This window comes from Camelus ferus, chromosome 18 (assembly GCF_009834535.1).
Source record: "Camelus ferus isolate YT-003-E chromosome 18, BCGSAC_Cfer_1.0, whole genome shotgun sequence".
Lineage (NCBI taxonomy): Eukaryota > Metazoa > Chordata > Mammalia > Artiodactyla > Camelidae > Camelus > Camelus ferus.
The window spans coordinates 21,877,327-21,903,722 of record NC_045713.1 but is presented as its reverse complement, the minus strand read 5'-3'; the positions used below and the strand labels follow the sequence as shown (position 1 = coordinate 21,903,722).

The window sequence follows — 26,396 nt, the reverse complement described above, 5'->3', positions numbered from 1 at the left end:
TTCCCGGCCCATCCTAGGTTCCCCACCTGGCCTGACCCCGGCTCTTCCCCGATAGGCGGCTCAGAGCCGGTGCTGCCGTCGTCTCTGGGGTTGGAGGGCAACAAGTCCGCTGAACCCGACGTTCTGCAGCGTCGGGCCTTTGGAGCCGCGCTGTCACCTGTGGGCCTTGCCCAGGGCAAGGGGCAGACGCGACGGGCCCTGGCAGAGCCGCCCCGCCGAGGACTCCGCGCCCACGCCAGTACCCGCGCCTCACCTTGCCGCCCCCTGCGCCCCTCACCGTAACCCTGACTCACTTGACTTCCCCCCACCCCCTGCCTTGAATCCCTGCCCCCTACGCCCTCACCCACCCAGTTCCCCCTCGCAGGTCCCTGCCTCACTTCACAGACCCCTGCACCCACCTCGGCCCCGCCCGCAAGACCGAGGCCGGAAGTTCCGCCTCTCCGGCAGCCCCGAGGGCCGATTGGCCGCCGTCCTCCCACCACGCCCCCGCTGTGGAGAGGGCTGTTTCCGAGGGCGCAGTTCGGTGGGGCCGCGCGTTTTCTCCGGGGTCTCTGCGGCTGCAGCTTGCTAGAGGGTTTAGTCCTCCCAAGTCTAGCCGCGTCACCTCACCTTGGGGACAACCACCCTCCTGCTCCGTCCGCGGGAAGGAAGGGGGCGTATGCAAACAACTTGGAGTTCTAAGCTCCTGATTGGTGAGCGTATAAGGAAGGGGGCGGGAAGCTCTGGGCGAGCGGGGCGGGCTTAGAGGGTTGTGATCGACGTGTAGGCAGTCCAGTGGCTCTGGGAGATTGGCCAGCAGTGGCCAATGGAGAAGGGGAGGGGGCAGGCGAGGGCTGAAGAGTTGCGGGGTCAGTGAGCAGGGTTACCGGTGACTTTGGGATGCTCTACGGGAAGCGGCAGGGGCGGTAGTAGTGCGGATGGACGTGCCTATGGACCAGTGGCTTTCTACAGGAAAGTGGGAGGCGAGGGGCCAATGGCGACAGCGTGAAGACGGGGCGGGGAGACTGGAGGCTGTGTGGGAATTGGCGGGGGCGGGGCATCTGTGATGGACGTTCCCACAGGCCAATGGACGCTGGAAGGGATGGTGGTGACCAATGGCGACAGCGTGGGGCGGGGCGACTGGAGGTCTCGCGGGGCTGTCTGGGAAGCGGGGTGGGCAGGGGAGCTTGTGGTGCTGACGGACGTGCGGGCAGGCCAATGGCCGCAGGAAGTGGGGCGGCGGGAGCCCAATGGCGGCGCGCTGGGCGGGGCGGGGCGGCGGGGCTGCGCGGCGCCGTGAGGGAAGCAGCGGGGCGGCGGCGCTGAGGCGAGGCAAAGCGAAGAGAAACGAAGCGGGGGCGGCGGAGCAGGTGCAGGCTGGGCGGCCTCACCGTCCGCCGGCCCTGCTCACCCGCGCCCGCGCCCGCAGGTCGGCTGGAGGTCTCCACCGCCTGGCTCCGCGGCGCCGTGGGCATGCGGGCGCGGCCTGCGCGCGCGTGAGCGACGATGGGGACTCAGGGCAGCCCGGTCAAGAGCTACGACTACCTGCTCAAGTTCCTGCTGGTGGGTGACAGCGACGTGGGCAAGGGCGAGATCCTGGAGAGCCTGCAGGACGGCGCGGCCGAGTCCCCGTACGCCTACAGCAACGGTAAGGCCGGCCGCTGCGCGCACCTGGCGCGGCCGGGCGTCCTGCAGTCCGACTCGCATCTCGGGCCGGGGTCGTGGGGGGAAGCAGCGGCCCGAGCTCGCGGAGGCCCTTCTGGGGCCCGCGACGTCGTGGGGGCGGAGATTTTACCATGGACCTCCTAGGAAGGTCTTGTCTCGGGCCCGCACCAGGTGTATCCACCTGGGCGTCTTTAAAGGCAGGCCGTTGGCTCACTGCGTAGGGCATCAACACCTTGTGTTGGAAGAAAACACCTTTTCCTGATGGGATTAAACGTTCTTTCCCCGTCTCTGGATGTGTGGCGAAAATACACATCAATAGTACCTGCCTGAGCTCCCCTCCGCCTCCATAGTTGACGTGGCCAGTGAAGCGGTGTGGCCGGTACCCCCTGCCCTCCGGCCCATCCCAGGCCGCTGGGTTGGCTCCTCCCGAGGACCTTTGTGCTCCTGGAAGGGCTGTCCTACCTGACGAAATTTACTTCGTGGAGCTCTTGTTCTCCACACCCTTTGTGGCTTTGTTTCCTGGGCTCTTGTCAGTCCTACCTGACCACTGTGAGCCTTTGCTGTTTGCTAAATTGCTGGCCTGTGGCAGCTGAGTGTGGAAGCTTCTTTCTGACCCTTTCGTTTTAGGACTCGTTGGGGTTGTTGGGTTACCTGGGCTGGCTGAGCACCCTTCCTGCTGGAAGGTATGCCACCTCCCCAAGCACATGTTCCCAGCCCCAGCTTGGAGACATCCCTAAGGGTGAGAGAACGGGAGCCCTGGGTTCATTTTAGGGGAAGGAGAGAAAGTGCGAGGCCCCAAGGGGTGTAAGAGTGAGGTCTCCAGGGGGCTTAGCTGGCCCCTTCACTGGTGTCCCTTCAGGATTAGACACTGGGCATCCGAGTTGCTTTCCCAGAGGTGGTGTTGCTTCCTGGAGCCCTGCTCTTAGGAGGCTGGTGGGGGGTGTTTGGCAGAGCTTGAGGGGTTGGGTCTGTCAGCGCCTTCCCAGGACGTTGATTTCCACTTTTGAGGGTCCTCCAGCTCGGTGCAGGGAGCATTCAGGTAACACTGAGCCACAGGTGGAGACAGGGGAGCTGCCTCCTGTCCCTGCTGTTAGGGTGCGGTGTGCTGCCACACTTCTTAGGAGATGGTGAGTGGTGAAGCAGGGCATAGGCCAGCCTGAGATGGCAGGGATGTCAGAGACTCATGGCATACTGGTCCAGCGGGAGGGTTCTCTGCCCGTAATGGTGAGGAAAACCCACTCTTAGAAAGTCCCGTATGCTGGTAGGGCCTGGACATGCCCAGATGATCCTTGCAAGTCTGCGTGGCACCCAGTAGAGAAGGCAGGATGCCTGGGCCCCATGTCTAGGGTCCTTGAGGTCAAGACCTGTGCCATGCATGTGGGGAGTGGGTCCTCATGGTCCAGGCATCAGCTCATTGGGCAGGCCAGTGCTCTGTATCAGTGTGAGGTGGGTGAGTCAGAGAACTACCTTCCCCGCTGAAGGCATCTTAAGCTCTGGAATTGCTGGTTTTCAGGATTTGGCATCATGTGAATTAGTGCTTTGAAAGAGTTGTACTGTTCAGGAGCTTTTGCTCCCTAGTCCTCTTATGGTGGGTACACATGTATTTCTTTCCTCTTTCCTATTAAGAGCCCCTCACCATGTCTCAAGCTTTTTGTGTTTGCCCCAGACTTGCACAGTTGCTCTGAGTGGGAGCAGGTGACCATGGCAGGGAAGTCTCCACCTATTGAAGGGTGTGTAACCAAACCCCCTTTCTTTGGGCCCACCAGGTTACTTCCCTACATCAAAGTCTCGCCTTGGTTGTTCCTCAGCAGATTCCTAAGGGCACGTCACTCTCGCCAGCTTCACCAACATGTGATTCGTCAGATGGTCTTTTCTAGCAGTGGCACCTGAAGCAGCAGAACCATGTGTGACAACTTGCCAGTGCCCTGGGAGCCTACGTGGGCTGTGGCATCTGGTCATGCTAACACACCCCATATTTGGGGGTCTCATAGTTCTGGAAGTCTCCCCTCAGGAGGTTTGGTTTCCCTTTCTTTGTAACCCCCGGCAGTGGTTTTAGGGGAGGGGTCTGTTCTCTCTTCAGGACTTTGCACAGAGGTTCCTCCTGGGCTGTGCGTCCAGTGGGAACTTTCTTTCCAGAGCATAGGCAGCAAGAAGTGTGCTATGAAAGCTGGCGGGAGGGAGGTTCCAGAGCTTTGTGAGCACCTTCTCCCCAGTCACCACCAGACCTGTCCCTGCTCTGCGGAGCCCAGGAATCATTACTGTGGGTCTTGGGCTGTTCCCCCTTTACTGAGGGTGGTGAGCATCCTCCATTAAGGCAGTTCTGTCCTCTGCATCTTGGCTCCCATGAGTCTTTATGTGGAGGATTGTGATTGATCAGCCCACATCCTAGAAGACTAGAGGGTGGGCACACCCCATCTCCTCGGGGTCAGTGTTGGTGGAGCTATGCAGCATACAGGAGCTCACCTTTTTTGAGTCCAGGGCATTGGGGAGGGAAGGAAGGAGATCTGATGGGCAGGAAAAGCAGGGGCATGGTGACGGGTGTGCACAAAGCAGGACAGGTGTGGGGGCCTGCCGTGAACGTGTGGGGTCTGCTGGTTGTTTCTGTTTCTGGGACCCAGTGTGCCAGAGCATCACAGTGTCCCTGGGCAGTTCCAAGTGTTTCTCTCGCTGGAAGTTGGTTTTGTTCTCAGTGTGAACCCAAGGGGAAACCACATCTTCAGACGTTCCTGTGCTTTTTCCCAAGTCAGGACGTGTCTCTGGACTGTATGCCCCTACTATCTTTGCTGCTTTGTCCCCAGTGCTAGCAGGAGACCTGCACACAGGAGGCACAAACTAAGTGTGTGTGTTAGATGAAGAGCAGCCTGATAGCCTGTTCCTTGTTCTGACAGTCACCTTTGCACTTGCCTGGGCCTGCTGTTTGGATCTCACTCTTTTCTGGCTGAGTTACCAGGTTTGCTGTTCTTCTGTCAGGTGACAGATTCTGAAGTGAGGTGTGGCTCTGGGTGTGATGTGTCCCCAGTGCCTCTCATCCTGTCCTCCTGCCACCCTGGATGAGACACCAGCATTCTCCCATTTTACAGGTGACAAACCAAGGCTCAGACAGGCTGAGAGTCTGCAACTGCCGTAGCAAAGTGGGGCCAGGTGCCCACCATTTCCTAGGGGTTGGGCAGCTGGGCACTTAGCTCCCCTAGCCTGGCACTGTGGTTGTGGGGGTGACCCCATTCTCACCACTTCTTGTACCTTCACCCTTACCTCCACCCTGGGCCTGGGCCTGGGCCTGGGCCTGGCTCCTCTCTGATGGCCACAGCCCTCCCCTCCAGCTCTTCCTCTCCTCAGTGCATCGCAAATGAAGCTTTTTCCTTCCTTCTTGCACTTTCTCTTCCTCCCAGCGTCTCTTTCTCAGGTCCTGGGACCCCTCTGTCTGCTCTGGGGCCTGGGACCAGTCACTGAGGCCCATTTGTTCTCCCTTCACCATATTGCTCCTGCCCTGCCTGCCTCCTGGCTGTGCCACCAGAGCAGAGCCCCAGTAGTGCCCAGGGTCACCCACTGACCAGGACAGCAACCTGTTAGTTTCCAGAGGAGTTTCTAGAGGTCCAGAAAGGGCCATGGGTAGACCCATCTGCAAGTGTGACAGGATTCCTCCAGTCCACCCCTTTGTAGGAGGCACTCATCTGCTATGTATGGTGTGAAGACCAACCTACCCTACCTGAGAGGGTGACTGGCTGGGAGGGACAGATTTTGGTACCTACTTCAGATTATGCTAATTACATTGATTTGTAATTTGGACTGGTGTGGTTTTTCCTAAATTTTCAGGAAACTAGTGTATAGGTAGAGTATTTGCAACTTAAGGTTTTCCCCCCAATTTTCAGCACTTGCTGTAAGCTCAAGCTAGGCACAGGAACAGGCAGCGCAGAGCTGGCCTCCCTCCCAGGGTTGTGTGGTTGCAGCAGCACTGCTGTGTCATCATGCATGTGTGATGTCATTGTTTCTATCAGCAGGAGTATTTGTGTCTTAGATGATGAACCAGGAAGGAAACGGGACGGGGAAGTAGACAGGAAGGGTTATGGGGTACTTCCACCTCTGTTCTATTTGAGTTGGAATTGGCAGGGTGTACAGTGGCTTGTCTCTGAAGAGCTGGTTGCTTACCTGTTTTGGGCCTTGGGGAGGGAGGAGGAGGAGGAGGAGGGGACAGAGTTGTAGCCAGGCCTGGGAGTGAGCAGCACCTGGCATGTGGACATGCCTCTCACGAGGTGGTGTGGGGCCTGGGGCCAGTCAGTTAGGGACAGTCCATCAGACATTTGAGGAAAGTGGGGAAGGTCTCAGTGTCCAGCACCCTGGCTTGGAGCAAGCTGCAGAGGGAATGCTAGAAAGGAGAGAAAGATGGCTTGTAGGACTGGATTTACAGCCCTCGGCGCTCAGGAGAAGGGTCTTGGGACTGGTGAAAGTGTCAGAGACCAGGAGAGGGACTGGCTGCACCAAGACCGGATGTGTACAGTCATCCTTACAGTGGGACAGTGGGTCCTTTCAGTCGTTTGGGGACAGACTGGGAAATAAAAGTGAATAAAGTGAACCTGAACCCTAAGCACAAGATAGTAACTAAGGTTCCTGGTTGTGGTTGTGTGAGCTGTTTGACAGGTGGTCTCTGGTGTCCATGGTACTCACTTTTCTTCTGCCAGGATCAGAAAGGTGAGGACTTCATCAGCTGTGGACATGTGTCCTTCGGAAGGTAGAGGAGGGACAGGGGACAGAGGTGACTGGGTAAACCCAGAACTGATGGAGGTGGGGGACCCAAGAACATGAGCAGAAAGCCTTGGCTCTTCGTGGTGGTTTGGTTAGGTTGCAGAAGAGAGAACTGACTCGTGCAGAAGGTGGGGGTGCCTGGAAGACAGGCTTCCAGGATCATGAGGAGGGAAGGAAAGTGAAGAGGGATCTGACCAGGGTTTAACCAAGGAGTGAAGAGGGTGTGGTGTCAGGAGGCCAGCATACTGAGAGAGCACGCCCCCATCCCCATAGAGGACAATGAGTGGAAAAGGCCCGAGTCCTGCAAATGGGCAGGCTCTCTACAGGTTTTGAAAAGCATTTAAGTGCAGGTAACCAGGTATCAGATCTGGGCAGGGCAGTTAATGTCAACCCTGGACAGAGATCTTGGCTGGTGATAAACACATGTTTATGAGCCCGGGAGGCCACTCAGGTGGGTCAGACAGAACAGGTTGGGTTGCTGTGCTGGGCCTGAGGCAGTTCTTGGGGGTGTAAGCTGGACTGTGGCCAGCGTGCATCTTCCTGGGCAGCAGTTGTCCATCACCTGGGCCAAGGTAGGGGTGGGTGCCTGCAGATCAGGTCTGTGCGATGCCTCAGTGGGAGGAGTGGTAACAGGGATGTAGAATGCTTTGTGCAGCTTTGAGTGACTGAGGGAACATGGTGACATCTAACAGGGTGCCAAGGTTCTGTATTAGTTCCAGAAGCCACTGCGGAGGATTTGGGAGCTCTAACTTAGCAGCAGTGTTGGCTGTCCACCCTGCCCACCTTTCACTGTTGGCTGTTGTCTCCTAAGCCCTCAGGCTGGTGCCCCTTATAGGAATCCCCTACCTAGTTTTACCCAGTTGTTTTGCATTAATCTCTGCTTCCCAGTGTTTACTCCTCTCTCTCTTCCTGGGTCCTCTTTGCTTCCTGTTCCACACTGCTGGAAGGCATTAGTAGCTGAGTCTGATTTTCCTTCTGATGTAGTTTGGACAGGAGGAGGTGTGTCCCTGAGCACAGGGCTCAGGTGCGGTGTGGCCAACAGAGGCCCTCATCAGCGTGCAGCAGCTGCCACCCTGACCTGACAGACACCTCCTGTGGAGTTATAGTCCTTTGTGCATGCTCTCTCAGTCACCTGTGCGCTGGCACACCCGTGCACACCACATACACGTTCACGTGTACACGTGGGCACAGACACATGCACACTCACGTACTTGTTTGTTTGTATACACTCTACACATGAACACACAGCTGGGGCTGCAGTGGTTTCATTTGTGTCCAGGTTAGCAGCAGCCAGATCCCTTAGTGGGTGGGAGCAGCGTGGTAATGGTATCATCACTGGGAGTGTTTTTCTCATTTTAAGTCACTTGGCAAGGGTCCCACGATAGTCTTCTAATGAAAGATACATGGGAAGATGTTTAACCTTAAAATTCAGTGGAATGGAATGCTCACCTGTGAGCTTATCACAGGGTAAGTCTGATGACACTCGCAGGGATGGTGCCTGCCATGCTCTCTCTGAGGGACTCAGCAGCACATATCCCGAGCTGTGACAGTCTTCCCTTTTCAACCAAGCAATTAGGAATCTGTCCTTGTTACGGCTTTTTTTTTTTTTAATAAAAATGAAAAACTTGAAAAAGCCTAAGTGTTTGGCAGTAGAGATGTGGTATATTTGTTGGGTGAGATATTACATAGCCTTTAAAAAATGCAGGTTTGCGGGAATATTTAGTGAGTATTCAGTGATATAGGGAAATCTTTATTATCTCATTAAGTGGGGGAAAAACACGTCTAATTACATAGTGTGTAAATATACGTAAAATGGACTGAATTTTTGAGTGAAATATGTGAGAACATTAATGGTGGTAACCTTTGAGTTTTGGGGTTGTGAGTAGTTTTGTTTTTTTGTTTGTTTTTAGTTTTGTTTTTAAGGTTCTGTGTTTTGCCATGTTTGTGTGTGAAGTGAGCTTGCTCTATATGGACAACAGGAAGCTTTTACTTTGGTTTGGTCTGGTGTGATTTTTCAGGCATTAAGGAAACCAGTCCACAAAGTAACTGCCCTGGAGCTCCCCAGCCCCTGCATGCCAGCCTAGAAGGGTTTCTTGAACTGTATCAGGTGCCTCCATGTGCTCTCTGTCCCTGACCTGGCCAAGTGGCAGGCTTGTGTGTGCACCTGGTGTGGGAGACCATGGCTGGGGAGGGCAGGCACTGGGGCCAGCGGGTCATCCTTATTCCCAGACATCCACATGGTCAGCACATTAGTGAACAGCCCTGATCGAGGTATGGAATGCTCCCCCTAGCCCAGAGGTTCTCTCTGGCCCCTGCCCCACTGGCCTGCTCCTTGTGTCTGTGGGTTACTTTTACCAGAACTTCCTGTGAGTGGACCACACAGCGTGGCCTGTCTTGTCTCTTCTTGTTTTGCTCAGCAAGTCCACTCACGTTCACATACCACCTGCCTTCTTGTCCCTCGGTGGCAGTCCTTTGCACGAATACACCGGATTTGTTCATCCTTTTACCTATCAATACGGTTTAGGTTACTTCCTGATTTTGGCTACTGTGAATAATGCTCTCATGAACATTCTTATACAAATCCTTTAAAATTTTTGAATTCATTTTTGTGGGACAACATGCATGTTTATCATGTTGGCCTTTTGTAAGTGTAGGTTCAGTGGCACAAAATGCATTCCAGCACACCAGTCTCTGTGTGGATGTGTCTCGGGAGTGGGGTTTCTGGGCCACATGATGAGTTCTGTGGCTCTATATCTTAGTCAGCATTGGGTATTGTCAGCTTCTTTTCCTTTTAATCGACCTTATTGAGGTATTATTTATGTACCAAGAACCTGTATCCATGTAAAGCTTGCAGTTCGATGTCTGTGGACAGGTGCACTCACTCCACTCTTAGCAGACCATGCCCTATGCCCGGCCTGGCCTCTGCTGACTTTTACATCACAGGCTGGTTTGCACTTCTAAAATTTCTCTGAGTGGAACCACATGGTGCGTATTCATGTATAGCTTCTTTTTTTCTCCATGTTGGGTTGGATTCAGCCTTATCACTGTGTGTAGTCATGGTTCACTCCTTTGTGCGCAGCCTTCCACATGTGAGGAGGCCGTGCGTTCTTCTGCTCTGCACGTGGGCTTTGGGAACGCTTCTGTGTTTGGGTCACTCTGAGCAGTGCTGCTATGAAAATTCTCATCCGTATTTTTTGGTGAATGTACATGTGTGTTTCTGTCAGAGAAACAGTGAGGGGTGGCATTGCTGGGCTGCAAGGTGCAGCCTTTGTAGATCCTGCCAGTTTTCCAGAGCAGTTGAGCAATTTCTGTCCCGCCAGGAGGGTGTGAGAGTTCCGCTTGCTCCACAGCCTGCTTCCACTTTAGCCCTGCTGAGGCCGGTGGCGCTCCACCCTGTGGGTCTCCTGCCATTACCTAACCTTCCTGAGGGGATGGATTGTTAGCCTGTACCTAGTTTACCTATAATAGAAAATGAAGCTGAGATAAATGGCCTTTAGTTGCTTGTGCACTTGGATGTTCCTTCTCTGTTGCTGCTGTGCCCGCCATCTTACAGTCCTGAAGGTGTGGTGAGCCGTCAAGGTGTGGGACCGAGGGCCCTGTTTCCTTGCTGGCTGTAAACGGAGGGCTGTCCCAGTTTCCTGCACTCTGTACAAGTCCCCTCCTCCCTCTGCAAAGCCAGCTCAGGTCCCTTCTTCCATCTCATCTCTCTGACTCACCAGAAAAGGGTCCCCACTCGTAAGGACTCTTGATGACATTGCCCCACCTGGGTAACCCAGGATCCTCTCCCCTTGAGGACCATAACTGAGGTCACATCAGCAAAGCCCCTTTGCTTAGGAAGCATGGTCACAGGTTCCAGGGACTAGGATGGGGACATCTTTGGGGGCCTTTCCTCAGCCCACTACAACTTCATGAAAAGTTCTTTTTGTTGTTTTGTGTTGATTTTTGTAGGCTGGTCAGAGGAGTGCATGTTTGCATTTCTGTTCAGTCCTGCTGGGGTTAGTTACTGCTGGAAACTGAATGTGTGTCCCCCCAAATTCACACATTTATACCTGACCCCCAAGGTGATGGTGTTTGGAGGTGGGGTCTTCGGAAGGTGATCAGGTTAGGAGGGTGAATTGGTGTCCTTAGTGATCCCAGAGAGCTCCCTTGCCCTCTCCATCATGCAGGAACATTGCAGGAAGACAACACTGTCCCTGAACCAGGAATCTGCCCATGTCAGACACAGAGTCTGCAGGTGCTGTGGTCTTGGACTTCCAACCTCCAGACAGTGGGGAATAAACATCTGCTGTTTGTAAGTCCCCAGCTGTGGAATTCTGTCCTAGACACCTGAGCTGACCAAGAAATACTGAGTGGCTTAAAACAGCACCCACTTATTAGTGCCCAGTTTCTGTGCATCTGAATCTGGGCCTGGGTCTCTCACATACTGTGATCGAGTGTGCTCATTGTCAGCACCTGGCCACAGACCTCTCTGTGGGGCATCTAGCCTCGTGGAGCCCACAGGACAGTCTCGTGTGGTGTGACTCCAGAGGGATATCTGTCACCTGGTCCCATCTAGGAGTCAGAAGCCAGTCTTAGCTCCCACCACCCTTGGCAGAGGGGTGTGCTCAGTGGTGGGAATGCCCACCACACTGTGCTGAGGCCTTGCCTCTGCCCTTCGCGCATGCTCTGGCTAGAGACACGTGACCCTGGCAGAGGCCTGTTCTGTGGTCTCCCCCTTGGCAGAAGACGTATGAAGGCTGGTCAGGAGGTCACCTTTGTCTGGGGCTGCCTGCACAGCTAGCCTGTGGATTCCAGGCACTTCTGCGTGTTCACCTGTGTTATGGAACACTTCTTTTGATTCCAAGAAGACCCAGATCTTTTTTTGCTTTTGTCTATCTCTGGGAACTTGGTGAGACCTTATTTTCTCTCCCTAAGGAGTAACATCAAGGGATGGTGGCTGCCTGTCTTGGGTTTTGGGGGCAGTGCCCTCATGCTGTGTGTTGGCTTGATGTTGGAAACACACAGGAGCCTGACTGGGGGCCAGGAGGGGAGATCCGGGAGCTCTACATGAAGACCAACAACCTGGCTTTTGACATAGCAGCATCTTCTCCACGGTAGGGGACCACACTGCATCTGAAGCCTCCTGTGAAGCCGCAGGGTCACCTACTGGGCTGCGAGGGTGCTGCGCTTGGGGTCCAGCCTACAGGGAGTGCCATTCCAGTTTCAGGTGCTGGATTTAACAATGTAAAGGAAGGCATCAGTTAGCTTTTTCTTTTTCATTCTTTTTTGTTGTTGTTGTTGTTGTTACAATTCTTTTTATTTTATTTTTTATATACTTTTTTATTGAAGTATAGTCAGTTTACAATGTTGTGTCAATTTCTGATGTATAGCACAATCTTTTTCATTTTTAATCCAATCTTTCATTACTCAGTTTTTATTAATTGTTTTGAATTTTTAAGAAGTTCTTTTATGGCTGGGGGGAGGGTATAGCTCACTGATAGAGCACATGCTTAGCATGCATGAGGTCATGAGTTCGAACCCCAGGACCTCCATTAAATTAATAAAGCTAATTACTTTTCCACACCCCAAAAAACCAAAATAAATAAATTCTTTTTTAAAAAGAAATTCTCCTATGGCTTTTAATCATGTTGGAAATTAGCTGGATAGTTACACACTTAGTGTTGGCTTTTTTTTCCTGAAGACTGGACCTCACACTGAAGGGAGGTTGGGAAGGATGCTGTGTGGGGTAGGACAACCCTCCTTGCCACTCCCCCAGGTGGGTCCAAATTGAGCCTGGACAGGTGCATGGAAAGTGCCTCCACCTCCAGGTCAGCCGGGCTGTGCCTAGTGGGCTTCGTCTTGACAGCTCCTGCTGCCTCAGAGCAGTGGAGAACTGAGTTTAGAAACTTTCGCAGTCTGGACTCACAGTCAAAATACAGCTGAGTGGGCAGGTCTAGGCGGACAGCTGAGAACTAACTTGGTTTGTTCCTTTCGCCCTGATCACCTCGTAACTTCCTAGACGTGGAGTGAAGATGGGCTTTCTGGAGATCTGTTGTCCTGAGCTGGTGCCAGCAGATGTGGGAGTGGGGAGATGCCTGAGGGGAGGGCCTGCCACGCTGTGGCAGTGAGAGAAAAGGGTGCCCAAGGAGAATGGCTCTCATACCAGGTTGTCCTTGCTAGGCTGGCCACATGGCTGGGGATGCTTCACTCAAGTGGAAATGTCCTACTCCCGAGTAGGGGGGCAGGCAGAAGACAGAGGTTGTGTCCTGCTGGTCAGTGCCCCCCTGTCCTCAGCCTTCCTCCTGCATGTCCCTGCAACTTTGCTTACAGCCCTGGGGAAGTGGGTCTTGGGGGGCCTGAGGGAGTGGGTGCCTGGTGGACTCCCCAGATCACTACAGTGTGGGCAGCTGTCTGGATGAAACTTGAATGCCCTTTTTTGTAGTATTCTTCCTTCCTGCTCCTCCCTCCCCTGAGTGTGTGCTCTGAAGCACCTCTAGGAAGGGTGGCAAAGTCAGCAACCAGGCAATTAGTTGTAGTGTCTCTGCTTCTCCAGCCTGTCAGCGTTTTCCCAAAGCTGGCGAGCTGCTCAGTATCTAGCTCCTCCCTGCTGGATGTGAGGCCAGTGATGCAGGGACACTGGTGTGGGAGGAACACAGCATCAGGAGGGACACAGTGTTGCAGGAACACTGCATCAGAGGCTGGCAGGCCCTTGTGGACCGCTTTGAAGCATCCCCTTTATTGTCTTGAAAAGGAAAGAAATTAGTAATCTGTCCTACTCGTGCTCAGAACTAAACACACACACATGTGTATATGCACCTGTAACATAAAGGAGGAAGAAAGGGGTGCTGTCCTATGTCAGAAAGTCATTTGTGGTTGAGTAAGTCAGTGCTTGGGGACAGTTGTGCTTGATGCTGAGAAGGTGACAGTAAAAAATATACCTGCTCTGGTGTGACTGTGGTTGACTTTTCTTTCCTGAATGGTGAACAACTCTTAGTAAAATTCTGAACAAACAAGGCACAGTCTGCTGTGATTCACAAGGTAGTAGCACCCCTGCACACTGTGGAGTGAAGGGAGGGGCACACATGCCACATGGGCTGAGTCAGGGTCTTGGCTTAGAATGAGGTCCCCAGGTCTTCACTGTGCGAACCCCCAGCTGGGTGTGGGCACACTGGTGGGAATTGGAGGCTCCCGTGCCCCTGAGGGGACGTGCTGCAGCTCTTGGCTGGGTGCAGGTACGAGACAGCTGGGTGCCTGGTAGAGGGTCAGAATGTAGAAGCCACTTGTGTCAAGTGAATTGCACTCCTTTCAGGAACCTTATGAAACAATAGACAGATGTTCCTATGAGTTTGGGTATCAGTCAGGTGAGGGAGTCTGACAGTTTGGAGGGCAGGTGCCACTGCCACTGCTGAGTTCAGAGAGCTAGGCTGTGAGGGCCGGCAGGGACCCCTCTGAACTCAGCTCAGGGACAGTAGGCTGAAATCAGGGCTGAATAGCCCCCAGCAGGGACACAAGTGGTCTGCTCTGGCCCCTCACCCTGGTGGCCTCCCAAGCCCTGTGTCCATCCAGGGAGTGTCTGCAGTCCCAGGGCCTGAGCCCTCCCCACGTGTGAGCTGTTCCTGCCTCCTTGTGCATTGGACACACCACTGAGTGCCTGGGCCCAGCCCTCAAGATACTTCATGGGCCTGTGTGCACGGGGCAGCTGCTCTGGCTCTGGAGAGCTGGTGTGTATTCTCAACGGTCATGCCCGTGCTGTACGAGGTGTTAAATGCTTGCAGTGAAACGTCTGGTTGTCCCTTTCTCAAAAAGCCACTTGTTTTTTAAGGACTGGTGGGGTGAAGCAGGGGCAGGGATAACTGTGAAGTTCTGCAGCAAGAAGTGTCAAGCTCTGAGAGTTGTCTGAGCTGGTTCAGTGGTGAGATCTGGCTGGTGCTGTCCTTACTCACGGTGGTAGATGCTGCCTCTCTGGGCAGGCTTCTCTTTGAACTTGGTGAGTCTGTATTTTCTATGCATTTATAAAGCACACCTTACATTTTTATCCAGATTTGGGAGATGGGCAGGTGAGAGGCAGAGCCAGCATGATGAATATACTTGAGATGTTTCTGATATCCGGGTGAGCATGTCAGCCTTTGGGCTCCCTGGCCATCCTCAGCTGGCTCCTGCTGTCTACTGTAGGGACCTGCCGTCCACTTTCCTCAGGCCCCTCACACAGGCCACTCTGCCTTCCTGGGGGTGCCCGAGCCAGGCCATGGAGGCCACCTGTCCCCAGAGGCTGTAGCTGGGGCTGGAGGGCTCGTGGGCAGGTTGTGTTCAGAGAGAACAGCTGCCTTCTGTGAGTCTAAGTCATTTAGTGGTCTCTTCCCTGGAAGTCCTGTTCTCTATGAGCCCTCTGACCCAGGTGGTGGGCTGTGCAGTGGGGCAGGATGGGGGTGGCTTGGGAAGAGAGCTGATCCCTCCTTGGTGCCGGCTCCCAGCTCTGAGTACCTGTCCCCACAGGTCCCTCTTGGGCATTTGGTGGAGCGTTAAGCAGAGCCCCTGGAGGGTGGGGACCGTTCGTCCTTTCTGAAGTTGAAGTCATGAGTAATGAGTTGGGCAGGACTCAGGCAGGTGGGTCAGCGAGGCGCCAGCTGCCTCTCGGTGCCATTTATGGGAGGAGGCCTAGTGAGCCACCACCGCCGGGACTGGCGTCCTCCCCAGAGGCAAGTAAGGGCAACAGCACAGCTCCCTGCCTCCTGCTTCCTCCTGGGCCCTTCCTGGGTGTCTCTCTCCTCCCCGCAGCCCAGGATATGCCCTTGAGCCGTGGACCTTGACGTCCTTTCCTGGGGGCTGGCCTTCCCAACTGACACCTGTCCAGTCCCCATGGCCCAAGCTCACTGGGCTCATGACTGCACGGAGGTGACGGCCCCTGGAGAATGGGTGCCTACATCCACAGCCTTCCTGGAAATCACTGTTTCCAACGCTGTCCTCATGGAGTCAGCTCACCACAGGTGGAGAGCCAGGACTGAAAGGAAGGTGTCCTGGGCCAAGTTGGAGCGTCCAGTTTGACAGAGAATTCCAAGAGTGTCCACCCAGAGAAGCTGGTTATCAGCAGAGAGTTGGGGGGAGGGGCAAATGCAGAGGAAGGACAGTGGAGACAGGCCTGAGTTCTGTTTCCCCCTAAAGAATGTTTCTTTTGCTTAAGAATATGTGCAGAAGAAAGAAAAATAGTGGTAAAATACACACCATGTAAAATTGACCATTTTAAATATTTTTAGGTATATAGTTTAGTGGCAGTCAGTATATTCATCACCATCCATCTCCTTTTGGGCATTTGGTGGAGCATTGAGCAAAGCCCCTGGAGGGTGAGGACTGGTCGTCCTTTCTGAAGTTGAAATCATGAGTAATGAGTTTACTTTCCGTAACTTTTTCCTTTTCCCAACTGACACCTGTCCCCACGCACTAATTCCCCACCCCTCCTCTAGCCCAAGGCAACCTCTAATCTCCTTTCTTGTCTCTAAATCCGAATGCTCTTTGGGCCTCATAGGAGTGGAATCAAACAGGATGTGTCCTCTTGCATCTGTCTTATTTTATGGAGTGTAATGTCTTCAAGGTTCATCCATGTTGTAACATGTGTCAGACTTTCCTTCGTTTTTAAGGTTGAATAATATTTTGTTGTGTGGATGGACCTCATTTTGCTTATTCATTCTTCCATTGATGGACACTTGGGTTGTATCCAACGTTTGACAATTGTGATTAATGCTGCAGTGAACACAGGTGTGCAGATACATACATATTTAATTCCCTGCTTATACTTTTTTGAGGTACAAACCTGAAGTGGAATTTTTGGATTACATGCTAATTCTGTGTTCAATTCTTTGAGGAATTACCATTATTGTTTTCCATGGTGGCTACACCATTTTCCATTCCCACCATCAGTGCACAAAGGTTCTGATTTCTCCACATCTTTACCAATACAGGTTATTTTCTGGGTTTTGTTTTATAAAAACTATCTGATGGATGTGAGGTGGTATCTCATTGTGATTTTGATGTGCGTTTCTCTAATGACTTGTGGCCTTGAGCATCTTTTCATGTGCTTGTCAGCCATTTGTGTATCTTCTTTGGAGAAATGTCTATTCAAGTCTCTTGCCCATTTTTTAATTGGATTTTTTTTTGTGGCTGTTGAGTTGTAGGATTTCTTTATATTTTCTGGATATCAGTCCCTTATCAGATATTTGACTTGCAAATACTGTCTCCCATTTCGTGGGCTGCATTTTCATTCTTTTGAGTGTCTTTTGATGCACAGGAGCCAGGTTTTGACACAAAGTTAGAAGTCAGCCAGGTGGAAGGACCATCGTGGTAGCAGCCACACATGCAGCGCTCTAAGGTTGGCTTTGCATACACATACACAATGTGTGAGAGCAGTATCCACGTTAAAAGTACCTATTTCCAAGCCTTCTTGGAACAAGTGTGGTAAACAGCCAAGAAACTGATGAAATTTTTAAGGCTTAAGAGAGGAGGAGGAAAGACAGCTTTTAGGAAGTTTTGTGATGTCCCATAAACCAGCTGAAGATCTTACATGTAAGGTAAAATGTCCAGCACTGCCTCCGCTCCCACCAACCTTTCTTGGACTGACTTTTTTTTTTTTTTTTTTGCATAAAAGTATAAAAAAGTAAAAACTAAAGATATGGCAAGCAGAGATTCTCCAGAGAGTGCTCCAGAGAAGTGGCATTTTAGAAATTACCTTACCCTTGACAGTGCTCCAGGCATGCTCTAGTGTGAGGACCTGGAAGTTATAATGGACCCAAGAACTCAGAAAGCCGAGTAGCTATCCTGAAGTTTGGTTCCCAGCCTGGCCGCCTTCCCTTTGGCCAGTGCCATCGGCACCAGCACAGGCCTCTGGGATGACGTGAGGGCAGCCATATGGGGTCGCTGGGCTGGAGCCACAACTCTGCTTGGCTGCAGGGGCTGGGCCCTGGCCAGATGGCGCTCCTTCAGTTGCCCTCTGCTTCCTTGCAGGGATCGACTACAAGACCACCACCATCCTTCTGGACGGCCGGCGGGTCAAGCTGGAGCTCTGGTGAGTCCGTGGTGCAACTGAGGTGCCCGGGGCGGGGCTACTGCTCTTCAGTTGTTGTGTGGGGCCAGGATGCCTGGCAAAGTAAGTCGGGAATCCTTAAAGAAGCAGAAAGAACCCCTATTTACGTGTCCCTTAGAGTAGCTGTTAACACTTGCCACCGTGCGAATGTGGAGTGGAGTGCAGTGCAGGACCCAGACAGTCTGGGGCTGCTTGTCTTGACAGAGCTTAGCTCCCTTTTGCCCTTAAAGACTCATTTCCACAGGGGCCCTGGCCCTATCTCCACAGCCTTTGCTAAGCTCCACGTTAAGGGCATTTCCAGAGCCTCAAAGTCGAGATGTAAATTTGCACAGGTTTGAGGTTCTCCAGTCCCGCAGGACAGTCTTCCAGAGTGCCCAGGCCCACAGAGCAGGATAGGAATGGGTGGCGAGTGCCTTGCAGGGATCACACGGTGCATGCTGGGGTCCCTCGGGCTGTATCCCCAATCCTCCTTTGTTTCAGGGACACGTCGGGCCAGGGCAGGTTCTGCACCATCTTCAGGTCCTACTCCAGGGGCGCACAGGTAAGACCAGGGGTGCTGCCAGGGCTGTTCTCCAGCGGGGCCACTCTCCTTATGCTTGTTGGCCACCTGATACCCCACTTGCAGGATTCTTTCCCAAGAAGTTTTGATATTCGAACATTAGGCTTCCATCCAAGAGCCCAAACAAGGTTGCCCTCTATTGGAGAGGCCTCAGCTGTCAGAGGGCGCCAGGGCCCCACAGCCAGCTCTGTGTCTTTGCGGGCTCCTGTGGCCCCCACTGCCCAGAGCTGCTGCAGGAGGTATGCTGGGACCCCATACTGTAGAGATGTCCCCCATCACCTGGTTCACTCGAGGTGACTTCTCCACTTGCTGAGTGAGTGAGGAGGCTGCTGGGGAAGCCAGGTTGGTCTCAGGGCAAGGGCTCCCAGGGCCAGCTGGGCTGGATCACTAATCAGGCTGCGGGGACTTTGAGTCCAAGCCACTCGCAGTGGGAAGGGCTGGGAGGGATTACTGCAGGTCCTAGGCGGGCAGGGTGTCGGCAGGGAGCCAGAGGTGGAGGCTGTCCCAGGGGGCTCACTGGGGAATGTGGGGGTTTGCTTGGGGTGTGGGGACTTGCTTGGGTGTGTGGGGACTGAGGGGCACATGAGGATTTGCTCGTCCCTCTTTGTGTCTCCTGGGCCCCCCACGGCATACTTGCGTGCTGACCAAATCTGTGAGCGATTCGTCCCTGGAGGGAGGGCATGAAGCAATTGTGTGAACAGACCCGCTGTCGACTCACTGCTCCAGCATGCGAGGTCTGGGGACCAGTCCTGCCTGTGACACAGGGTGGGCCTACAGCTTCTGGAATTGCTGTGGAGACCCCTGCAGTCAGCCCTGCCCAGCCCTGACCCCTAGGCGGGATGATCTGCCAGGATCACACTTGTGTGAGGAGGAGGCATTTGGGCCTATGGGGCTGTGTAGGGATGCACTCAGCAGGAACGGGGGCAGCCTGGTTAGGGCTTTGTGAGCAGGAATCGATGACGTCTCCAGGTGCCCAGGCACCTCTCCATCTTGCTGTTCTTTCTGCTCCATGGAACCTGGGCAGGAGCCAGGCAAAAGTCTGCAGTAGGGCTTGGACTCAGTATGCTTAGGTGTTGATGTTACCAGCCTTTCCCCAGGGCCTTCCTGAGCCAGAGCCTCGCAGATGTGGCGAGAGGCCGGGGAGACTTGGACTAGGCTTGGCGGCTCCATCCTGGGAGCTCCTGCAGAGGTGTGGACGATGGTGCTGCCTGTCCACCAGCTCCATCCCTCAGTGTGTGCCCAGTATCAGGAGCCTTCGGAGCTGGTGCTTAACCTGGCACTTCCACCTGGAACAGCTGATCTTAAATGATCAGAAAGACAGAAGTGCTCAGGGTGCAGATTGCACCAGATGTGAGATTGAGTAAGGAGAACTTCCTCACAGCCCAGTGTCCTCAGAAGACACATGGGAGAGCTCATGTGCCAAGAGTGTGTCCCACGGGCCCTCTTTTTGTAAAGGAGGGACTGCGTGCATGAATTTATACATACGAGGAGGTGAGAAAGCTAAATTCTGAGGGGTGGTATCCATTATCTCTGGACCACTGATAAATTCTGTTGTCTTCCCTTTGATTTTGAATATTTCTCAGTTTTTCTGCGACACACCCGTCAACTTTTATAATGAAAAATGGAGAGATAAAGGGAGTAGTTGCCTTGGGTTATGATAACAGAGGGTGATTGGGAAATATTGAGAAAGGCCCTGGGAGATTAAACCTAAGTGGGCTCAGCTGTCCGCTTGCTTTGAGTGTAAATGCAGAGTGGACCGGGGACTGACAGAGGACACATCTGACAGCCTGGGCAATGGCCAGAGCACACACTTTGGGGAAGGGATACTGTTACCACGTCCACATTCTCTCCAAAGCAGCCAGGACAGTTGGTGTGTATGCATCCTTGCATCCTTATGCTGAATTCTGTGCTCATTCTGGAGGTTCCTGTTGCTTCTGGGCTGGCGGAGCCCAAAAGCAAGAAGACACCTCTGTGCCTTGATTGGAATGGTAGTTCCTCAGGACATTTGCTGGAGGAGCCCGAGTGCACATCTCAGGCCTGGGGTTGGGGGTGGGGCTGGTTTCCTTGGGTCCTCCTACTGAATTATCAGTGCTTGGCCATCCGTTTCCATCCTGCTTGGCAGGTGGCAGTGGAGGTGAAGGTGTTTTCCAGATCTTTCAGCAAGGGGCTTTGCAAAGCCCCTGATCATACAGACTAGCAAAACCTTTCCAAGTCAGGTTTTGTATTTCCTGTCACCCTCCCACCCTCAGTGAAGACCAGAGAGGCCTTGCAGTCAGTCCCTCAGGACCCAGGTCACAAAAGCCACCAGCCAACTCCTGGCTGCTGTCGCCTGTGCTACACAGGACTGTCTTGTGGCTTTTACTACTGCTGCGGGAGAGCCAGCCCCTGTGCGGTTCCCCCAGGCTGGATGTGTGGAGGGAGCCAGGGGTAGGCAACATTCTGTTTAGTTGGGGGTTTGGGGTCAGCCAGACCAGTACCAGGGAGAGTTTGGCCAGGCACTTGTCTCTTTCTTGGAGGGAGCAGAATGGATCAGTTTTCTGAAAATGGGTTTTAGGTTCACATGAGAATGGTCTGGTGTGTGCTGGGCATCAGGTGGGTGCTGACCAGGGTACCAGTAGCCACTTGTCTCTGCCAGGTAAGGGGCGTGCACTCCCCTTTCCAGTGTGTGTGCTTCTGGGCAGGGCCTGGTGCTTGTGGGGCAGATGCTTCCAGCCACAGCCTCTTATTCCTTGGAAGCTTGACTACATAAGTGCATGACACATTCCAAAATAAATTTAATAAAAAATGACACCTCTGTGCCTTGATTGGGATGATAGTTCCTCAGGACATTTGCCCAAATTCATCGAACCTAAAGTCTGCATTTTCTGGTATATAAACTGTAGCCCAGTCAATCGCCTTGGCAACAATAAGGGCACCTACTTCTAGGCCCAAATTCTATGTCTGAGGAATTTCTCTTACAGCTTGAGTTGTATATGCTCAGTGGTAATAATACTGTGTCCATTACCGGAGAGCCAGCAGCTGTACCATCTAATTAGCCTGGGTCAAGGTGCAGGCCACTGTTAGGAAAGAGTCCTGGGGGTGCAGGGTAGTTTGCACCATGACCCTGTCTGTGTTAGGAAATGCCTGGGAAACACTCGAAAGTGAGTAGCAGGTAATTCCTGGAGAGCTACAGGGTGGGTGGTTGGGGGAGCAGCTTCTATTTATTCTATTGTAAAAGTTAGTAAGTGCCCTAGAGTCTTACTAACTTTTAAAAACCTGAGCCAGAAAAAGGAAAAAAGTATATATATACATATGTGTGTGTGTATATATATATAGTGACAATCTATCTGCCCCTCCTTCTGCCTCTTTGAGACACACAGCTGACTCTGGAGTCCTGAAGGGGTGGTCCTGCTAATCAGGAGCCTCGTTTTGGTTTCTCAGCCATCCTGCTTGTGGTCCGCCACAGCTATTTTCCCCTGCCAAGTCCATGAACATTTTGGTCCCTGCCAGCAGTGTGATCAGCTCTGTGTGTGTCCTTCCCCTGGTGACTCCTTTGTCACCCTGACCTGTCAGACTTGGGTGGTGGTACTGGACAGAGACTGGTGCTAGACAGGAGGGGCAACCAGGGGCTCCCCAGCAGACTTGGAATGTGGTTGGAGCCTGAACCCAAGAGATAGGCTTCTCCTCATTTGCTTGAGCTTTTAAACATTACATAGGAAGCATAAGAAAGAAATGATTCCCCATGCAGCCCTTCAATGTGTGGTCACGTCCATGGAAACCTTTTTTGAGCGGTATATTTATATTTGTATTTTTAAAATACTGCCCTCTGTGTAACTTTGGGATCTGCATTTGTTACCTCACACTCTAGTGATAAGCATGTGTACTTCTCAAGTACTGTTACTTACATTGCCCGCCTGGGGAGTCTGCACCTTGCTCCAGCTGTTCAGCAGCACTGGGGGCTGCATATTTAGTTTGTTTCTCAGTTTTTTTGTTTTATGGGCAGTGCTTTGATGAGCATCTGTGAAGGCTGGTTTTTGGACATAACCTCAATTATTTCTCAGAAGAGGGTTTCTGAGTTGGAGGGCCAGTAGCCCTACCCCCACCCCCGCATCCAGGGAGAGGGCTTTGGTCCCTGTGCCCCTGACAACAGGATGAATTTCTTTTCAGTCATATTCTGTTGCCCACCATAGTGGATGATTTCCCTCCAGGCTTAGCTCTTCCTCCCCAGCAAGCCAGGGGCCTTCCTGGAGCTACATGTGGAGTTTAAAGTAATCTTGATCTTCATCTTAACGGCCTACTCTTCCAGAATTTGAAGGGCATTTTTAAGAGGAAGGGATTTAAAATTCCTTATTTTGAGATGGAATATGCCCTGTTCCTTCAAACTCAGCTGCACTTTTCTCCTCCCCTGTGTGTGATAGAAACGTGGGCTGAATGAATGAAGCCTTCCTGATACAGGGAGGAGTGTGAATCCTGCTTGCAGATGGGTTTTGGTGGCTGAGCCTGCTATGGAGTGGAATGTAGAGTAAGAGACAGGCAGTGGGCCGAGGGGTTGCGCTAGCTTGCTGGAGTCGCCTTCCCGAGGCTCTTGACTGGTCGCCACTGAGATGTTTAGGGTAGGGACAACAAGGAGAGCTAGGTGGGTGCAGTAAGTGGTCTCTGAGGGATGCGATGGGAAAGCGCATGCAGCTGCTGGAGTGACTGAAGTCCTCTGTAAGTGTGGGTTGGAAACCACAGAAACACCTCTGCTCAGCACCTCTGGCACCCCCCAGGAAGAATGCACTGTTGGACAGTGTCGGGGACATGGCCCCACACCTGCCTGCCAAAATTGTCCTCAGGGCCTGCCCTTCACTATAGTCCCATGTGCCCCTTTCTTAGCTCAAGTGAATTTTAAATGATCACAGGGTAACACAGTGTGCTTGGAGGAAAAGATGTTGAAAAAATGCCAGTTGTGCCCCCTTCTGAATCCCCAAGGGGAGAGAGGAGGCAGCCTTGAGCCCAGGAGACCCCTGACAGTCAGACCACCACCCCACATGGCAGGTGTCAAGGGCCACAGTGAGGAGACGGGAGACATGGGTAGCTGAGCCCTGTGCACAGAGCCCCTCTTAAATGCAAAAGGAAGGCTCAAAGCACATTTTCCACATTGCCCCGTGTTAGGTAAATTGTATGGTCTACCTGACACCTGTCTGGCTGGTGCCCGAGTGTCCCTAGTCCTTCTTGTGTTGGGTGGGAGTGAAGTGGGGCAGAGCCCCAACAAGATCCCTTCCATCCAGGTGGCCCCTGGGCCTCACAACGCCTGAGTTTCCCTTGCAGGGGATCCTTCTGGTGTATGACATCACCAACCGCTGGTCCTTCGACGGCATTGACCGATGGATCAAGGAGATCGATGAGGTAGGTGTGCTTCTGTGGACACCCCCTTCCAGGGTCATCCCCTTCCTAGGGCATGTGTACTCGTATCCTGGTGGGGAGTCTCTGTGGCACTCTAGGGTGGGGGTCCTGTGTCCCAAGGGGACTCACCTGTCACAGAATCAACAGAGGGCCCCTCCTGCTTGGGGGGTACAGCGCAGAGAGCGGGCACCCCGCGTTTGTGCACCTGATGAGTCCTGTACCTCCCAAGCATGCGCCCGGGGTCCCCCGGATCCTGGTTGGGAACCGGCTGCACCTGGCCTTCAAGCGGCAAGTCCCGACAGAGCAGGCACGCGCCTACGCGGAGAAGAACTGCATGACCTTCTTTGAGGTCAGCCCGTTGTGCAATTTCAATGTCATCGAGTCCTTCACTGAGCTGTCCCGCATCGTGCTCATGCGGCATGGCATGGAGAAGATCTGGAGACCCAACCGAGGTGAGGCGGGGCCAGGTTCAGGGGGCGGGGCCCCGGAGGACCATGGGGTGGGACTACAGAGGGGCAGGGCCATGCTGCAGTGGGTGGGGTCTGGGAGGGCCATAGGGCATTGCAGGCCTGCCCTCCAGAGAAGCCCAAGATTCCACCCCATCTACCAGCACTACCCGCAGGGGAGCAGGTTCCAAGCTCACCACCGCCCCCACCCCCACCCCACCTCCCAGTCCTCCACCCGCTTGGTGCCCAGTCCCTTAGGCTCAGCAGTACCACCAGAGCGGAGCTGCCAAGATGGCAAGGGAAGCTCAGTCCCTGCCTGGCTCCCCAGGGCACCTCTCAGTGTGTGACTCCAGGGCGGAAACGGGAGCAGGGTGCCTGGTGCAAGGTCAGGGGGCACCCAGGTTAGGGAATCCTGGGAGCTTGGTAGACCTCCCCAGTCCGCAGCCTCCACCAGGCATCACCTGTGCTCATCTGCAGGTGAAATGGCCGCTTGCCCCTCAGTGTCTCCCCGCACTTCACTTCCCCACCCCTCTACAGTCTGACCCCATTCCCCACAGTCTGACCACCCCATCATCTGACTCCCATCTGCAGTGTTCAGCCTGCAGGACCTTTGCTGCCGGGCCATCGTTTCCTGTACCCCCGTGCACCTCATCGACAAGCTCCCACTGCCTGTCACTATCAAGAGCCATCTCAAGTCCTTCTCAATGGCCAATGGCATGAACGCCGTCATGATGCATGGGCGCTCCTACTCGCTGGCCAGTGGTGCTGGGGGTGGCAGCAGCAAGGGCAACAGCCTCAAGCGGTCCAAGTCCATACGCCCCCCTCAGAGCCCACCCCAGAACTGCTCACGGAGCAACTGCAAGATCTCGTAGTCACCTGCTGTCCTGATGTGCCCTGGGAGGGCTGACGCCTTTGGAGAGTTCCTGGCTGGGCCTGGGCCCAACACAGTATACAGGGAAAACTTTGGCCACACAGCCCCTCCTGGGAAGCGTGGGGATGCACCTAGTAGGCTGGGGTCCCAGCCAAACCAGTTCCACAGGATGGGGAGGGCCAGGCTGCCGGGATTGTGGACAGAAATGTCCAGGCCTCCAAAGGGCGGCTGAGAAGAGCCCAGGAGGCAGCTTGGCCTGGCCCCAGCCTTGAAGGGGCTGTCCCTGGGGACTGAGAGGCCAGATTCCCTTTCTTATTTATGTAAAAGATGGTTCACCCCTTTTGTACATTTTTAAAGGAGCAGCAGGGAAGCCTTGATGCAACGACACGGTGACGACTATGGGGATGAGCTTTGGGACATTGGGAGAGGGGGTGTATTTGAGGCAAAGATGGGAAGGAATCCACCATCACAGCTTGAATCTGAATTCATCTAATACTTCACATGGGGGTGTGGGCTGTGTAGGGGACAGTGGGGACATGTGGAAGCTTTGGGCAGCAACCTTGGACTCCCCAGTTACACTCGTTGGCTTCTCTGAGCATGGTGAGCAGTGTGCCCACCACGTAGCTCTGGGCAGCGGTGAGCGTGCGGGCCCCAGCAGTCTGCACAGTGGGTCTGCAGCTTCAGGCTCCCGCCAGCCTTCTGGAGGTGTTCCAGTGTGTCATGGAGCTCTGGGCTCAGAGCCAGGGCAACTCACAGGTTACCTGAGTGGAATTTCCATGTTTCTTGGAAAAGGGGACGTGGGGTGCACCCCCTAACTCCTTCCCCAGCTCCCCCTCCCCTACACGGGGGCCAACAACCTTCCTTCCGTGATTCTGCACCTCTGGTTCTGTTTACATCTGTTGCTACGTGAAATTGGCTCGGCGTCTCTGAGTTGAAGGCACAGAGCTACTTATAGATGATAAGTACTCCCTGGGGCCACCGGGCCCTGGGCAGATCTGGACTGAGCCCACCCCACTTGCCTTCTAGGGTGTCTAGACCCTGCTCTGGCCAGCTTCTGTCTCCTGACCTTGGGTGTGATCCCATAGCTGCTCCTTACCTGGTGTCATCCCTCTGTGAGGTCACCTGTCACCAAACCTTTCTCACCCTTTTCTTAGTGGTGGATGCTGAGCCCCTCCTCGAGGACCCACCAGCCAGCCTGAGCTGGAGGCCAGGCCTCCTTCCGTCCACCTGGCTGGTGACGTGGCCACTGGTCACACTGGTGCTCAACTCTACCTCCTGCCCATGGGCCCTTCCCTGGCCTGTGATACCCCACCCCAACCCCCTGCTTGGGGACTGTCCTGGGTGCTGCTGTTCTGGGAGGCGAGGCAGGGAGGGCCTGCAGCACGTGTGAGCTGGGAGTCTGGCTGAGGCCTGGCTGCCAGCAGGGGTCAGGCAGAGGAGGCCCCACCTGTCCTGTCCTACCAGCAGGAGCCCCTTCTCTGAACTTTGTTTTGAGGAAATAGATGATCCTGCACTCACCATATCAACACTACCCTTTGCTACTGTCCACACTTGCACCGTTCCTGGGCTTGTTTTGGATGGTTTTAGTTTCTTTGTACAGTAAACATAATTCAGCTCTGGACTCCAGGCTGCGTTTTGAGTGAATGGCTGCATGTAGGTGTTAGGGTTTCACTGCAGATTCTTTGTCCTCCATGGCTGCCCTGCTTAGCTTCCATGTCCTGG

The 26,396-nt window shown here is 53.8% G+C and overlaps 1 protein-coding gene across 1 annotated transcript; it reads left to right on the top strand.

Moving 5' to 3' along the window:
- Window positions 1–526: 526 nt before the first annotated feature.
- RAB40C (RAB40C, member RAS oncogene family) lies at window positions 527–26,295 on the top strand. Its single transcript, XM_032460665.1, has 7 exons — window positions 527–692; window positions 1,409–1,627; window positions 17,356–17,416; window positions 17,915–17,975; window positions 23,283–23,360; window positions 23,587–23,809; window positions 24,395–26,295. Exons 2-7 carry the CDS (start codon window positions 1,486–1,488, stop codon window positions 24,673–24,675), a joined length of 846 nt encoding a protein of 281 aa, XP_032316556.1. The 5' UTR covers window positions 527–692; window positions 1,409–1,485; the 3' UTR covers window positions 24,676–26,295.
- The last annotated feature ends 101 nt before the right edge of the window (window positions 26,296–26,396 follow it).

Excerpts from the sequence above, each read along its gene's own strand:
- RAB40C (XM_032460665.1), top strand. The coding sequence starts at position 1,486 with ATGGGGACTCAGGGCAGCCCGGTCAAGAGCTACGACTACCTGCTCAAG. Across the intron at positions 17,976-23,282 it reads CCTACTCCAGGGGCGCACAG|GGGATCCTTCTGGTGTATGA; the intron begins GTAAGACCAGGG and ends TTTCCCTTGCAG. Across the intron at positions 23,810-24,394 it reads GATCTGGAGACCCAACCGAG|TGTTCAGCCTGCAGGACCTT; the intron begins GTGAGGCGGGGC and ends TCCCATCTGCAG.